The sequence below is a fragment of the Rhodnius prolixus genome, unplaced genomic scaffold (genome assembly GCF_049639745.1).
Source record: "Rhodnius prolixus isolate KJV_2025 unplaced genomic scaffold, Rpr scaffold_6, whole genome shotgun sequence".
In the NCBI taxonomy this organism is placed as follows: Eukaryota; Metazoa; Arthropoda; class Insecta; order Hemiptera; family Reduviidae; genus Rhodnius; species Rhodnius prolixus.
Window position 1 is genome coordinate 15,733,363 of NW_027411634.1, and position 13,794 is coordinate 15,747,156.

At 31.7% G+C, this 13,794-nt stretch overlaps 1 protein-coding gene and 1 long non-coding RNA gene across 5 annotated transcripts in view; one reads left to right on the forward strand and one right to left on the reverse strand.

Moving 5' to 3' along the window:
- The window catches only part of Ten-a (Teneurin-a transmembrane protein), a 1,628,256-nt gene that overhangs the window by 1,611,919 nt on the left and 2,543 nt on the right, over window positions 1–13,794 (forward strand). For all 4 annotated transcript variants that reach the window (XM_074139868.1, XM_074139867.1, XM_074139869.1 and 1 more), the window contains 29 exons: window positions 459–578; window positions 683–870; window positions 2,370–2,506; window positions 2,590–2,998; window positions 3,088–3,337; window positions 3,425–3,563; window positions 4,031–4,127; window positions 4,212–4,369; window positions 4,442–4,615; window positions 5,104–5,291; window positions 5,373–5,526; window positions 5,622–5,876; window positions 5,967–6,125; window positions 6,205–6,412; window positions 6,746–7,005; window positions 7,091–7,257; window positions 7,339–7,471; window positions 8,488–8,641; window positions 8,732–8,850; window positions 9,381–9,517; window positions 10,443–10,614; window positions 10,693–10,844; window positions 11,258–11,425; window positions 11,518–11,659; window positions 11,739–11,870; window positions 11,954–12,211; window positions 12,588–12,765; window positions 12,858–13,113; window positions 13,191–13,548. In XM_074139868.1, coding sequence (XP_073995969.1) covers window positions 459–578; window positions 683–870; window positions 2,370–2,506; window positions 2,590–2,998; window positions 3,088–3,337; window positions 3,425–3,563; window positions 4,031–4,127; window positions 4,212–4,369; window positions 4,442–4,615; window positions 5,104–5,291; window positions 5,373–5,526; window positions 5,622–5,876; window positions 5,967–6,125; window positions 6,205–6,412; window positions 6,746–7,005; window positions 7,091–7,257; window positions 7,339–7,471; window positions 8,488–8,641; window positions 8,732–8,850; window positions 9,381–9,517; window positions 10,443–10,614; window positions 10,693–10,844; window positions 11,258–11,425; window positions 11,518–11,659; window positions 11,739–11,870; window positions 11,954–12,211; window positions 12,588–12,765; window positions 12,858–13,113; window positions 13,191–13,548 — 5,422 coding nt within the window. The remainder of the gene's footprint in view (window positions 1–458; window positions 579–682; window positions 871–2,369; window positions 2,507–2,589; window positions 2,999–3,087; window positions 3,338–3,424; window positions 3,564–4,030; window positions 4,128–4,211; window positions 4,370–4,441; window positions 4,616–5,103; window positions 5,292–5,372; window positions 5,527–5,621; window positions 5,877–5,966; window positions 6,126–6,204; window positions 6,413–6,745; window positions 7,006–7,090; window positions 7,258–7,338; window positions 7,472–8,487; window positions 8,642–8,731; window positions 8,851–9,380; window positions 9,518–10,442; window positions 10,615–10,692; window positions 10,845–11,257; window positions 11,426–11,517; window positions 11,660–11,738; window positions 11,871–11,953; window positions 12,212–12,587; window positions 12,766–12,857; window positions 13,114–13,190; window positions 13,549–13,794) is intronic.
- LOC141460169 (uncharacterized) lies at window positions 7,090–7,979 on the reverse strand. Its single transcript, XR_012461758.1, has 3 exons — window positions 7,842–7,979; window positions 7,674–7,745; window positions 7,090–7,220 (listed from the first exon to the last, which is right to left on the reverse strand). It is a non-coding gene; the product is annotated as an uncharacterized lncRNA (long non-coding RNA).

The window sequence follows — 13,794 nt, forward strand, 5'->3', positions numbered from 1 at the left end:
AATAGCTATTAAAACTCCTAGTCTCAAAATATACTTTATTCATTGAAATAAACTTAGTATTTATTTTCTTCTTGTTTGATGCAAGTTGCATGAGAACATTTTTTAAAATAAACAAAATAAGCAAAGCTCAAAATTTTATTTATTTTTTAATTAAGCACGTTATAATGAACATATTTATTTTAAATATATATTTAATTTGATTTGTATAATTATAATATTTAAAGAAAATTCATTTTAATGATAAGCTTTAGTATTTAATTGAATTTTATACCAAAATTTAGCCCATTGTAAATAACTTTAATTAGTTATTATTATACTTCTTTTAATATGTATAAATTTTTATGCATGTGCATCAAATATATGAATGAAGTTTAAAAATATGAATAATTAAGCAATATAGGATCAAAATTGTTATTATCTGTTTGTACGTATTAAAATAAAAATAATACTTTATCCAGGAGGGTTTCCGTGATGAGAGGACAAGTACTGTCACCGCAAGGATTAGGGATTGTCGGCATTAGAGTATCTGTGGATAGGGATTCACGTTTTGGATTTACATTAACTAGAGCTGGTGGTTGGTAAGTAAACTTTAAAAAAAATATTAAATTCATTTATTTTAATGAACAATATACAGGAAAAAAAAATATGGTTTCTTTACTCATCTGATTTTGTTGAACGACAGGTTTGATGTTTTGGTGAACGGTGGCGGTGCTGTAACGTTACAATTTCAAAGAAGTCCATTCAAGCCAATGACTAGAACTGTATTTGTGCCTTGGAATCAAATCGTAGTACTTGCACCAATTACAATGCAGCTATCTGATGACAGCGATATGTTTAGGGAGAATCCAACGCCTGCTGCACTTTCACTAGGTAATGTATTTTCAGTAAAAAAAATTCATAAAAATGTATTATAATAATAAATACAAATTCTGTCCCTTTTTGAATAATTTTAATTATTTTATATATTCATTGATTTTCTTTTATTTAATGTATGGAAATTTGAACATTAATTAAAAACCCGTCATGAAATAAAATTTAATTTACTTCTGTATGATTAATTCCTCATTCTATTAAAATGCTTGGATATTTACAAAATTCTTCAGCTATGCTTTGTGTGGCAGAATATTATTTTTCTGAATATCTTTTGCCTTTTAACAAGAATACAGCAAATCTGAATCCATGTAGAACATGTCTTTGCCAAAGTCAATGATAAAACTCGTTTCTACCAGTAGAGAACGTCCAGATTTGAAATCTGTGGTATAAATTGTAATTATAAATCCTCGAATTTATATTAGCGAGTTCCATAATTGTCGCATGTCAGGTGAAACGTTGTTGTCCTGCATTAAAAAGTTCTAGCGAGAAAGTGGATTTGTATGCCAAAACTTACTAGCTATATGAAGCCAGTTTGCTGGAAACTTTAATGAGATAAAAAATCACCTTTTGCCAGGCTAACTAGCAAAAGTTGCGTTAATTAATCCTCTCTACATTTGGCGTACTCTTCAGAAAATCTCCTCCTTTATTAAGCAAATTTTTAATAGCTAATAATTTTTTGTTTTAATTCAGAACGAGGTCTAAATAATTAAATTATAATTCATTTAGCAGTTTTGTTTTTGTGAACAATGTTCGCTAACCAAAAAAAAAATACGTTTATTTAATATCGTTTATGGTATTTTAAATATTAGAATGCTTAATTCTTGAAAAGGTAATTCTAACCATCTTCTCGATTCTAATTTAGAATTGGGGCCGTCCTAGGGAAGTGGAATATGCACTTAGGCCAAAAACGAGCTTCCTCCTTATAGAAAACAGCTCACATGTGTTGACATTGAAGAAAACAGAGGCAAGCGAAGACTTCGACCTCCAGGTCGGTTCTAAGATGCAGGCGCCCAACGTTTGGAACCGTTTGCGATCATAATGCACACATTCTACTAGGAAATGAGACGGAGTTTCGTTTCTCTGGACAAATTTCTCATTCAGCCATTCTGCAGCTAGTTCCATATTCTGTTTGTGGAAGCATCCTTCCTCAAAAGACAGTGTCCAACTAGGACAGAAATTTTCTTTAGCTCGACTTTCGTTCTGCAAAGAAGGTATTTCTAGTGGGCTTGAGCTCCACTACAGTTCGTCATCTCCGACATATTCTTTATTGGATATGCTTCCATTTGATCCATTTTTCAATCACTGTTTCTCAGGCAGTTTTATACAAAATGTCTCAAATGGTTCGTCCTCAATGGATATCTCCAATAATTATTTTTAGATATGGTTACTTAAATATGTATATGTTATTAAATATACAATTCACTTAGGACGCAACCCCTCATCCCCTTTCAAAGTTATGCACATTCGTTACTGATTCTTTATTTAAATTAAAACAGGTATTGGGAATCCAATTCATAATGCTCCTTGTATGGATCACGATGAAACATTACTTATGCCTGTCATATTGTCCACGTGGATGCCAGAAAAAGTTGGTGGAAAACCAGGAAAAAGTCTTATTTTCGCGGAAACTCAGGTAAGTTTTAACGAAAAAGAAATCTCTAATCTTTTAAATTTAATATATAAAGTTATTATTGCATGATTTGCTTGAAATTTTAGATGCTGCAACAAAGTATTAGAATACCAGGATCTGGACTTCATTTAATTTACAGAACAAGTTTAGCACCAGGTTATTTGAGCAAAGTTGTAATGAGATTAACCAGATCTGAAATACCAAAATCTCTAATTAAAGTCCACGTAAGGGTTGAAATAGAAGGTTCCGTCCATGTTAAAGTGTTCGAAGCTGACCCAAATCTTACATATACTTTTGCTTGGAATAAAAGAAATGTTTATAAACAAAAGGTTTATGGTGTTGCACAAGCAAAAATCTCTGTTGGCTACGAACATTCATCATGTCCGAATATTGTTTGGGAAACACAAACCGCTTCTTTACAAGGCTTTGATGTGGATATTTCTGATGTGGGTGGTTGGAGTTTAGACATACATCATCATTACAACTTTCACGAAGGTAATTTTTTTCGCGTTATAAAACATTAAAATTTTAAAAACAATATGTCTGAATTGCTTATATTTCAAAATTTGATTTACCTTGTTCAGGTATTCTTCAAAAAGGTGATGGTTCTACAGTACATCTGAAGCAGTTGGCTCGTAGTGTAAAAGTTGTAATGGGTACGGGACTACAAAGGCCGTTACAATGTAAAGACTGCGATGGTATTGCAAGAGACGCAAGATTATTGACACCAGTGGCACTTACTTCAGGACCTGATGGATCAATATATGTTGGAGATTTTAATCTTGTTCGAAGGTTAACCCCCGACGGAAATGTTTATACCGTTCTTCAGCTCAGGTATGTACTTTTATAGAATTTACGAAATATGCGATTAAGTAAAGTAAAATAGCATTTTTTCGTTTATTTATTTTTTTATTTTTATAGCGCAACTCAAGTTTCCTATCAATATTATTTGGCACTTTCGCCAGCAGACGGAAGATTGTATGTATCAGATCCAGAAAGGCACCAGATTTTAAGAGTAATTTCTTTAGATTCAGTTCCAGAACCATCTATCAACTGGGAGGTAAGTAGAAGCAATTTAAACGGATTTGTAGTTATAAGAAGTGTTTATAAATAAAAAAGGTTATAAAATATTGTTTTATAGGTTATAATAACCTAAAGCTTTTTGTTATTTGAAGGTAAATTCTTTCGGCAGTTTTTCCCTCCTGGCCACAAAACAATATGATATAAACAAATATTGAAAAATATTTGTAGAAATTTTTTGAATTATTCAATATATGGACAAAATATACGATTAGATTAAAATCTAAATTACCAACTCGCCAATGTCAATCTTTCAGTTTTTTCTCTCTCTGTTTTTTCCCTTTTTTTCATTATATTTTTGAGATTTTTGCTTCTAGCATTCTCTTCCAATTTTTCTAAGACTTTCTCGTGGCAATTTTTGAAATTCACTAAACGACGTAACAAATGAAAGGATTGCTACTATTGGCTTGCCATAATATTTAATACCGTCAATTTTGCCTTTCTTAGGTTGCTGTTGGATCTGGAGGTAGATGTATACCAGGTGATGAGACAAGTTGTGGCGATGAAGGACCTGCTCTACAAGCTAAACTTGCACATCCTAAAGGTATTTTTTTGTTATCGAAAAAAATTTAATAAGGAAAAGTGATAGAAATGCTACAAAACATATTAATTTTCACAATATTTTCAGGATTAGCAATAGCAGCCGATAAGACCATGTATATTGCCGATGGAACTAATATCCGTTCAGTAGATCCAAAAGGTATTATCCATACACTAATTGGCCATCACAAACATCACAACATCTGGCAACCTATTCCATGTAAAGGAGCAATACCTGCATCTCAGGTAAATCAATTTCTATTATTTATCATTAAACAACATTTCAAAGTTGCTTAATTGGAATTTATTTCCTTGCAGGCTCAATTACAGTGGCCTACTGGTCTTGCACTAAGTGCTCTTGACGGTTCTCTTCATTTTATCGATGATCGACTTGTTTTAAAACTTACATCTGATCTAAAAGTGCGGCTAGTAGCAGGAACTCCACTACATTGTCATTCATCAGCTGACCAGAAATCAGACGAAGATAAACAGGTGATTGATTATCTTAGCTGTCTAATTATAAAGAAATTATATTTGGTTTTCTTAGTACTCACAAGAAAATGGGTACGCATTGAATTAACAAATTTGAAGCTTCTTTTCAATTAAGTATAATTTAATCCCATTTTTCTGAGTGGATATTAAATAATTGTCTTATTGGAAGTATTGTACGACAGCAAATCAAAATATGTTTTGAGTCTTTGGGATGCTTTAAATTCAACACGTATAAATTACATATTTTGTTAAATTTTTGCTTAAAGTTCTGATTTGGGCCAATATTTTTATTAAAAGAATAAGTTAGCTAACAGGTACTTTTGGAAGTCAAACTAAAAAGAAAGTGACTTCTAAATCTGTTGTAATCGTGACAGTTTATATAATTAAGTTCCTTGGAACCCTTTCATTGAGCCACAAATATTTTGATTCTAAAAACCATATATTCAAACTTTTTATACTTAATTTTATCAATGTTTTTTTAATACTAGCCAACAGAAGAAGGAACTTTAGCAACTGCAACAGCTTTAGGACCAGTTCTTGCATTAGCATTCAGTCCTGATGGTCTGCTGTACATTGCTGATAGTGATTCACAAAAAGTGAATGCAATAAGAGTTGTAGATCCTTCTGGAAAAATGGCATACTTTGCTGGCAGAGTTCTTGAAAATAATGATAAACCGTAAGATAAAAAGAAACATTTTCTTAGTTAAATTGATTGCCAATATTTAATTGGTTTTTAAATTAATTGTTCTAATTTCAGATTATGCGATTGTTCTAACAACAATACCACTCCGTGTTCATGCTTTAGTGAAACTAGCAATTCCAAAGAAACATTATTATCAACAACAGCTAGATTTACTTCAATATCTGCAATTGCAGTCAGTCCTGATGGTATAGTTAATGTGGCTGATCAGGTACATTATCATTTGCTTTAATTAACACTGACTTCTTTAATCCAGCCCATTAAAGAATCAAAAGCAACCATTAATTATATTTCACTGTGTTTTAGGGAAATCTACATATATTAGCTTTAGAAGTTTATTTGCCAACAACTGATGAAAATGAATTTAGAATACCCTATCCAGCGACTGAAGAAATCTATGTTTTCAATCGTTATGGTCAACATATCTCTACAAGAGATATAACAACTGGAAAAGCTAAATATTCATTTCTTTACAGTAAAAATACTAGTTTTGGAAAATTGTCTACAGTTACTGACAGTTCTGGAAATAAAATATTGTTTCTGAGAGATTACAGCAATGTTGTAAGTATTAGAGGCACTTTAGTTATTATAGTTTATTTCTTAGCATAAAGCTTAGAAAAATAAAAATATATCGTTTTATTTACTTTTTAGGTGAGTGCAATAGAGAATACACAAGATCACAAGTCTGAACTAAATATCTCTGGTCTCGGATTTTTAACTAAATTCGTAGAGAAAGGTCGTTCGGAAATCGTTTTGGATTATGATCCTACCACTGGTCTTCTAACCAGCAGATCAGATTCCTCAGCTTCTGTACGTTAAATGATGGATCACTTTAGAACAATTATTAAAACAAAAAATTATTTCTATTAAAAGTTTTTAATTTTTGCAGGGAGGATCAACGTATTTGTACAATTATGATTCCTTAGGTAGAATTGTAAATGCTGTTCTACCAACCGGAGAGACGGTGTTATTATCATCTCAGCTTAGTAAGAAAGATGAACTTGAAGTTTATATTACTTTGCCAGTGCATCCAAATAATGTTGATATGCATCGTGTTGGCGTCAGTATGCAAGATAGCACAGTTATTATCAAAGATGGTTAGTAAATTTAGTACTATGTGCCAGAGCTCTATATACACATCATTAAATATTTCAACATTACTTTATGTGTACCAAATTGTTGAGTCGGAATGCTATTTCCTTCTTTTCCTTGAAGGAATGTTATTTTCTTTACCAGTGACGGCCATGCTGTAATCCTGTTAAGGGTTTTTACTGTTCAAATTTTAATATCTCTTCTGCTTCAACTAGTTTTGTAAATGTTATTATTTTAATATAAGATGCAACAGCTTCTAAGGTCATTGACACCGTAACTTTTTTCAGTGCACTGATATTTATTCCGGTCACTGGATTAATTGAATTATTGATTTATAGGGCTGTCGGTAGTAACAGAGGCTGGGATGTTGAGAAATCGAACAATCGTGGTACACGGTAGTTCTCAGGGTCGAGTAGAACTCAGGCCAGGAGCTAGACATCCTCTGTTAGAGCTAGCAATGCCGGTACAAGCTGAAATGTGGCCAATGTGGAGTAGGCAAACATCTACCCGACATCGTATAACAAATCACATGGCAATGACTTATACACTTGTTGGAGATGCTGCCGCCAATCAACATACTATCCACAACCATCTTTGGGTAAATTTTCTTTTTGTTCATTAACTACTGGTAATTAATGTAGATTTGTTCATCTTACACATCATATCTTGTCTAACTTTTTCAGGTTAATAGCACAAAAATATTGGGAATAGAATATGACCAAGGAAGAGGACGAAGGACCGTTTATGATAAAGATCAAACGCCAATTCTTACGGTCACCTACAATAGTCATGGTTTACCCATTTCCTGGAAACCTGCAAATATAAGAACACTCAACATTACTTATGACAGGTTAATTAGTTTTAAAAACTATTCTTTTTGTTTTTTTGTCAATTTCTTATGTTACGCAATAAAATTTGTTTGTGTAAATAGATTTAACAGGGTTGAGGGATGGAAATGGGGTTCTCAAGCAGAAACTTATACCTATGATAGACACGGGCTCTTGTCTGAAGTGAAAACAAAACAAGATGGTGTAGTTCGATATTCGTATAATGAACTAAATTTGGTTAGTATTTAGACTACCAATAACTTTTTTAATATCATTTCTATTAGCATTAATTGCAAGTACCAATAATTATAAAAATCTTAAAATTCAAAAAAGGTGCAAAAGCATCTTTCAAGCTGAGCGTCCTTTGTTACAAAAAAAACATTCTTACTGTAACCTGAAATGTTAGCAATATAGAAAATCTTCTACTTTCTTGACTTACTTTAATATATAGTTATAATTTGCTTTATGTCATCAGCCATCTTTTAAGGTCTGGTGGCTCCCTCTTGAACTTCTAGTAAAATAGAAGTTCGAAATAATTAAAAAACATTAGTTTTTATCAAGGACCACTTTAAGCAACATTATTTAACTTCGTCCATTAATCTCTTACCTAAGCCAATGTGGAATTACAGAACCAAAAGATCTGATCATTAAGTTTTAAATGTCCTACCAAAAAGCAGTCCTATCAATTAGTTCTCCACTAATAGCTGTTACACTACATCTATTTAAAAAAAAAAAATTAATTAACTTATAGAAGTACGTATCTATAGAAACGATACGATTACATACATCACCCTTAGGTGAGAGATAAGTAAATTAATCTTGAATAAGAAGAGGAATTAGCTCAAGATTTATGCGCTGAATTGACTCGGCATATTTGTGACTGAGCTGTTCCTTGAATTTCTCTACTTAGTAGCCCCTGCAGGGGTAGAGTTTGTTTTCTGTGCTGCATATAAAAAGATATCAAAGCCCAGAGGCCGGAAATGTTATTAAGAAGGTTTCGGATCAATCAGTATATTCTTAGTTTCTTTACTAGCTGAGATTGAATTCAGAAAATAATGTTCTTAATCTTGAAGACTAAGAACCTAGAAGTCTCTTTTAACTGAAACCTTACATGGAATCATCACTTAATTGAAAAAAAAAACTAAGAAAATGTCGAAAATGGTTGTATGAGAAAGTCATGTGGCTGTTCACACCAGTTTTTTAATTTTAGGAATTAAGAATGCAACAACTTAATTACTAGTTTTATTATACAGGTTTCCCAAATTACATTAGGAAGTGGACGAAAAGTTCAATTAATTTACGATGACCATGCCGGTCTTAGACACGTTGTGTTAGCATCAGGCGCTAAACACTCAGTATCTTGTCAACCATCTCTCGGTTTTATTAGATTTACGTACACTCCACCAGGTAGATTTTATTTGATATTTTATTAAACTTGTTTTATAAATTCAAAAGGTGGTTTATATAAGTTTTTTTTGGTATTATTTAATTTTCCAGGTTCTACAAAGTCATATTTACTACATTACATGCATTCCGGTAAATTACTACAAATTGTATATCCAGGAGACGGAGCAAGAGTATTATATAGATACCATCCTTCTGGGCAGTTGGCTGAGGTCAGATATTTGGTTTTGTATATTTATATCTTACACTCACGCGCTAACAATAAATATGTATGTAAATATGCACGATCTCACAAACAAGTTAACCCTCGCTTGTGATATATCGTGTTGAACTTTAACAATTTTTCTGTTTCTTGGTATTTTCTTGTAATTTGTATTTTTCCTGTTTCTCATTTAAAAGAAGTATACGTTTTATTAAAATAAATAGTCCATTTTGGATATCGTGCTAATGAATTTTAAATAATACGATTAATACATTCATAATATTCAAATAGTACAGTCAAATTTGGAACTTTTTTTCCTGAATTATTATACTTACTACGCTCGGAAGTCTACCTTACATATGAAAAAATGTATTACTATTTATTATATATTCATCCGTCATATATTACAACTGAGTTCTCTTTTTAATTTAGGATTTCGTGGCATTTTTATATTAGTCTATTTCTGGTTTCTGTATACAAAAAACTTATTTATCTATCAATTGTCTCTGAATGAAAAAAAAAAGTTTGTTCTTTTTAAAGGTGGTTCATGGGGATGGAATTACACAGCTCAAACATTGGGCAGATTCTGGACTTCCAAGTCAAGTTACTCATTTTGAAAAGGATTTTGAATACAGATGGGATTACCAGTATTCTGGAGGACTCCTCACTGAAGAAAGGTTTGTTTGTTCATTATTAAAGTACCTTTCCTAGATACAGATCCTTTATGTTGTGTAAGAATTTAACAGTCAGTATAATAATGGTTATTTGAGTTTTGAAACCACGCCCTGTCAGAAAAGTGGTTCTCTCCTAAGGAGAAAAGTATTTCTTTTCATAAGTATAGAAAACATTGTGTAGTATATCAGATTCTCCCTTAAAATTGATTACTATTACTCCTTTACTAGTTTGATTAGTAAGATTACTAATCATTTTTAGTGATCGAGAAAAACAGCATTTATAAATATATTTATCTCACCAAGATTTTTTTGAGGGCTGAGAAAATATATATACACAAAATAAGCTTCACTATAACGTTAATAATTGACTTTAAAAACTGTAATGTTCTTGGACGGCTCAAAGGCAGAAAAAGAGGCACGGGTATCAAGAGTAGCAAGAGAAGTAAATAAGATGGCTGCATGCCTAGGTCAGGAGAGTCTCATGGTTACTGACCTGAGCTTTTTCGGCATAACAAAGTACGGCAGTAGTGTAGCCATAAAACGTGGACGCACAATTTGTCGTAGTCTGTAGGTTTGTTAGAATGAAGAAGAAAGTACATATAAGTATTGTCAATGGGAAGACCTTAGCTGTATTACGTTTACTGTAAAACTGTGAGTTTGATTATTCGAAAAAAAAAAACTTGTGCCTGCCAGCTTTACCCAGGAATTCCTTTCCAAACTTTTTCAAGTTTTATCAAACAAACTGACTGACTATCTCCTGCAACTTGGATTTTATTTAATGGTATTCGAGAAATTAATTGTAAAGTATGTTTGCTGTACGTCTTCAATCAGGTTTAGTTAGAAGTAAAGCTCGCTTGTACTTATCGCCATTACTTTACTTGTATTTATTTATTTTTTTTTAAAGTAAAATTTGTTTCTTTATTTTCAGATTGGATTTTGGACCTAAAACTGGATTAAGTAATGCCAAATTTATGTATCAATATGATGACAACTTCAGGTTAATATCTCTGCAAGGAAGAATAGGAGGACAAACTTTACCTGAATATACACTTCAGTACAATCCGAAAACTGGTGCAAAAAGTTTAATGGGTCAATTTACTGTAAGTACAATAATTTTCATTTTTTCATTTCGATTTCAAACTAATTGCTTACAAATAATTCAAATTTAAATTATTCAGGTTTCCTGGCCATCGTCTAATGAAACTTCACTATCCGACTCTACTGCTGTATTCAGTAGAATAACAAACAAGCAGTTTCAAGTAACCCAAGTTAGAGTGACTATACATAGGATGGAAGTTTTTAGAATGGAGTACACATACGATTCAAGAAAGTAAGTGAACTACGTTTAAAAATAAGTAATAAAGTAATTAAAATTAAATATTAATATTTTGTGTCAGCTATTTTTAAATTTATTTGATTTTGAGATTGTTAAGATTACTTAAGCAGTCCAATTAGAATTACTAGGATTTCCGGGTACTTGCAATACTTAGTCCACAGAGTCAGTAAAAATAAAACATACTTCTGACATTTTTGTTTTTTAATATCATTTATATCCTCTAATTATTTTTGGTTAATAATTATTACTGCCTACGAAGTTAATAAATTTCGTCCTTTTCTCTTTATTTTTAACATTACTTTTATAATGATAAACCAAAATATATCATTCAGTTAATAGATTATTTATTCAAATATTATTGGTAATATTTGTTCTATTTATATTTTCGATAATGATAATATTTACAGCCGAATAAGTCAAACAAGAACTTATACTAAGAACGTTGGAGTAAATACTTATACAAATGTTAAAAATTTAACATGGGATACAGATGGGCAGTTAATTGGTGTAGAAGCCCAAGAACCTTGGGGTTTTAATTATGATGCTAACGGCAACATGTTGTCTCTTACGTATAGGTAAAGAATGTTTCATTTCCTTGCACACACATTTATTATATTCACAATTTACTTATTGACTTAATGACTAAAATACTCACCAACTTTTACAGAGGTAATACAATTCCAATGGAATATAACGCCATGGACCGTATCGTTAAATTTGGAGAAGGTCAATATAAATACGACAACCGAGGTCTTGTCATTCAAAATGCTAGAGAAGAAAAGTTTCATTATAATGCAAAAGGACTATTGGTAGGCTCAATATTCTTTTTATAATAATTATTTCTGATTGATTATACCAATTAACATTCCCGCTGTAAATAATATTTAGATACGAGCAACCAAAAGAGGAAGATTTGATGTAAGATACTATTACGATCACCTGGATCGATTAGCGACCAGAAAGGATAACTACGGCAACGTAACTCAATTTTTCTACACTAATCATCAACGGCCGGATGAAGTAAGCCTTGCTGAACCTCTAAAAGATTTTATCCAAATCATTGTTGTAGGTTACGAAAATAAACAAATCAATCAATCTTGTAGGTTACACATATCTATAGCCCAAGAGATGGCAAACTTATGTCTTTAACATACGATGACAGAGGTCACATAATTTTTGCCCAAGTATATCGACATAAATATTATGTGACTACTGATCAATGTGGTACACCAGTTATGATTTTTAATCAATATGGAGAAGGAATAAGAGAAATAATGAGATCAGCTTATGGACATATTGTATACGATTCCAATCCTTATCTTTATTTACCAGTAGATTTCTGTGGTGGGCTGTTGGATCAGGTAGGAGCACGTTTTTCATTATAATTTATTTGATACTTATTTAATTATTTCTATTTTGTTTTGTAATGTTTCTATTATTGTCTCAAAAAATTGGAACTGTAGATTTCCAATTACCGTGGCACCTTAAAATAGACATTACATGTTCTTTATTTTTTTTAATTAGAAAAAAGAAATTTTACAATAAAAAATTGAAGTTCCCAAGTGATTTTTCTTTTATAGCAGTAAATAACTTCTTGCCTTTTCATATCTTACAGCCTGTATAAGATAGCTTTAGTAGGAGAAATAATTATGAATACTATTTTTTAATATTATTATTTATTATTTCTTCCCTTACAAAAGTTTGTTCCAAAAATAAATTGAAAATCTGATATTATAGGTTACATCTTTAGTTCACATGCCTGGCGGAAAAGTTTATGATCCTTTAATTGGACAGTGGATGGCTCCTATGTGGCAAGAAGTTGTACAAAAGTTATCAAATCCTACAAAGCTGCATCTTTATAGGTTCAACGGTAATGATCCGATTAATGTTAATCAAGCTCCACATCGGCTAGGTGGTAATTAAACATTATATATATTTTATTAAAATTCCAAATTTCTTACTCTTTTCTAGGAATTAGAAATCAATGTTTATTAATGTTCTTTGTAGATGAAAAGAGTTGGTTATCGCGTCTAGGATATGATATATCAAGTCTAGCACCTCAGTTAGAACCAGGTTTCATTAAAATGCCTGGTTTACATGATTCAGGATTCAGTTCACCATTCACAGTCACTTCAGGATTTCTTTCGCATCTTTCGGAAAAATTCATGCGGGATAAATTATCACCACTTCCTCAATCACAAATCAGAGTAAATCCTATAACAACTGAGGAAGAACCAGTTTTAGAAGACTTCAATCCTATGAGGTATTTTTTTTTAAATTCATTTTGATAAGACATTTTTTGTTTCTTAATTTCATAATCTAATTAGTTTAAACATGCAGGTCTGCGTTTGAATTCAGCAAGCCAAAAATACGTACTGGGGTACGCGTTGGTCCCGGTGCTGAAGCAGAACCACCATTTGGTCATGGAATTCTTGTCTCTCGAACGCATGAAGGACGAGCGATTGTACATTCCGTCCCAACAGCTAATTCTATTTATAGAGACGTACTAACATCGGTTTTCAATAATACTTGGATGTTACCTTTTACTATGGTACTCCATGGTAGTTTGCAAGATGCATTCTTTTTTGTGAAAGAAGATGGCTGGCGAGCTAGTGAAGATCGAGGACAGCTTAAAAGATTTGGATCACAGTTCAATACAACTTTCCATGAAAAAGATGGTGAAACTGGATCAGGAAAGGTAATTTGGAACCAGCATAAATCGTAATTATGAACACATGAATATTTTCGTTTTAGTTTTTGTATAAAAGAACTAAAGATGTTAGACTATGATTGTCCAATTTTGGGGGAAATAAAAAATATTTAAAAAATGATAGTGTGTCTTACAGCCAATAATTTTTCAAAAATTATGAATTCATCGGCCTTCAATAACAATTGTATAGGGATGAGATTAACTCAGTGTAAAATTCTGATCTTTTTTTTAATT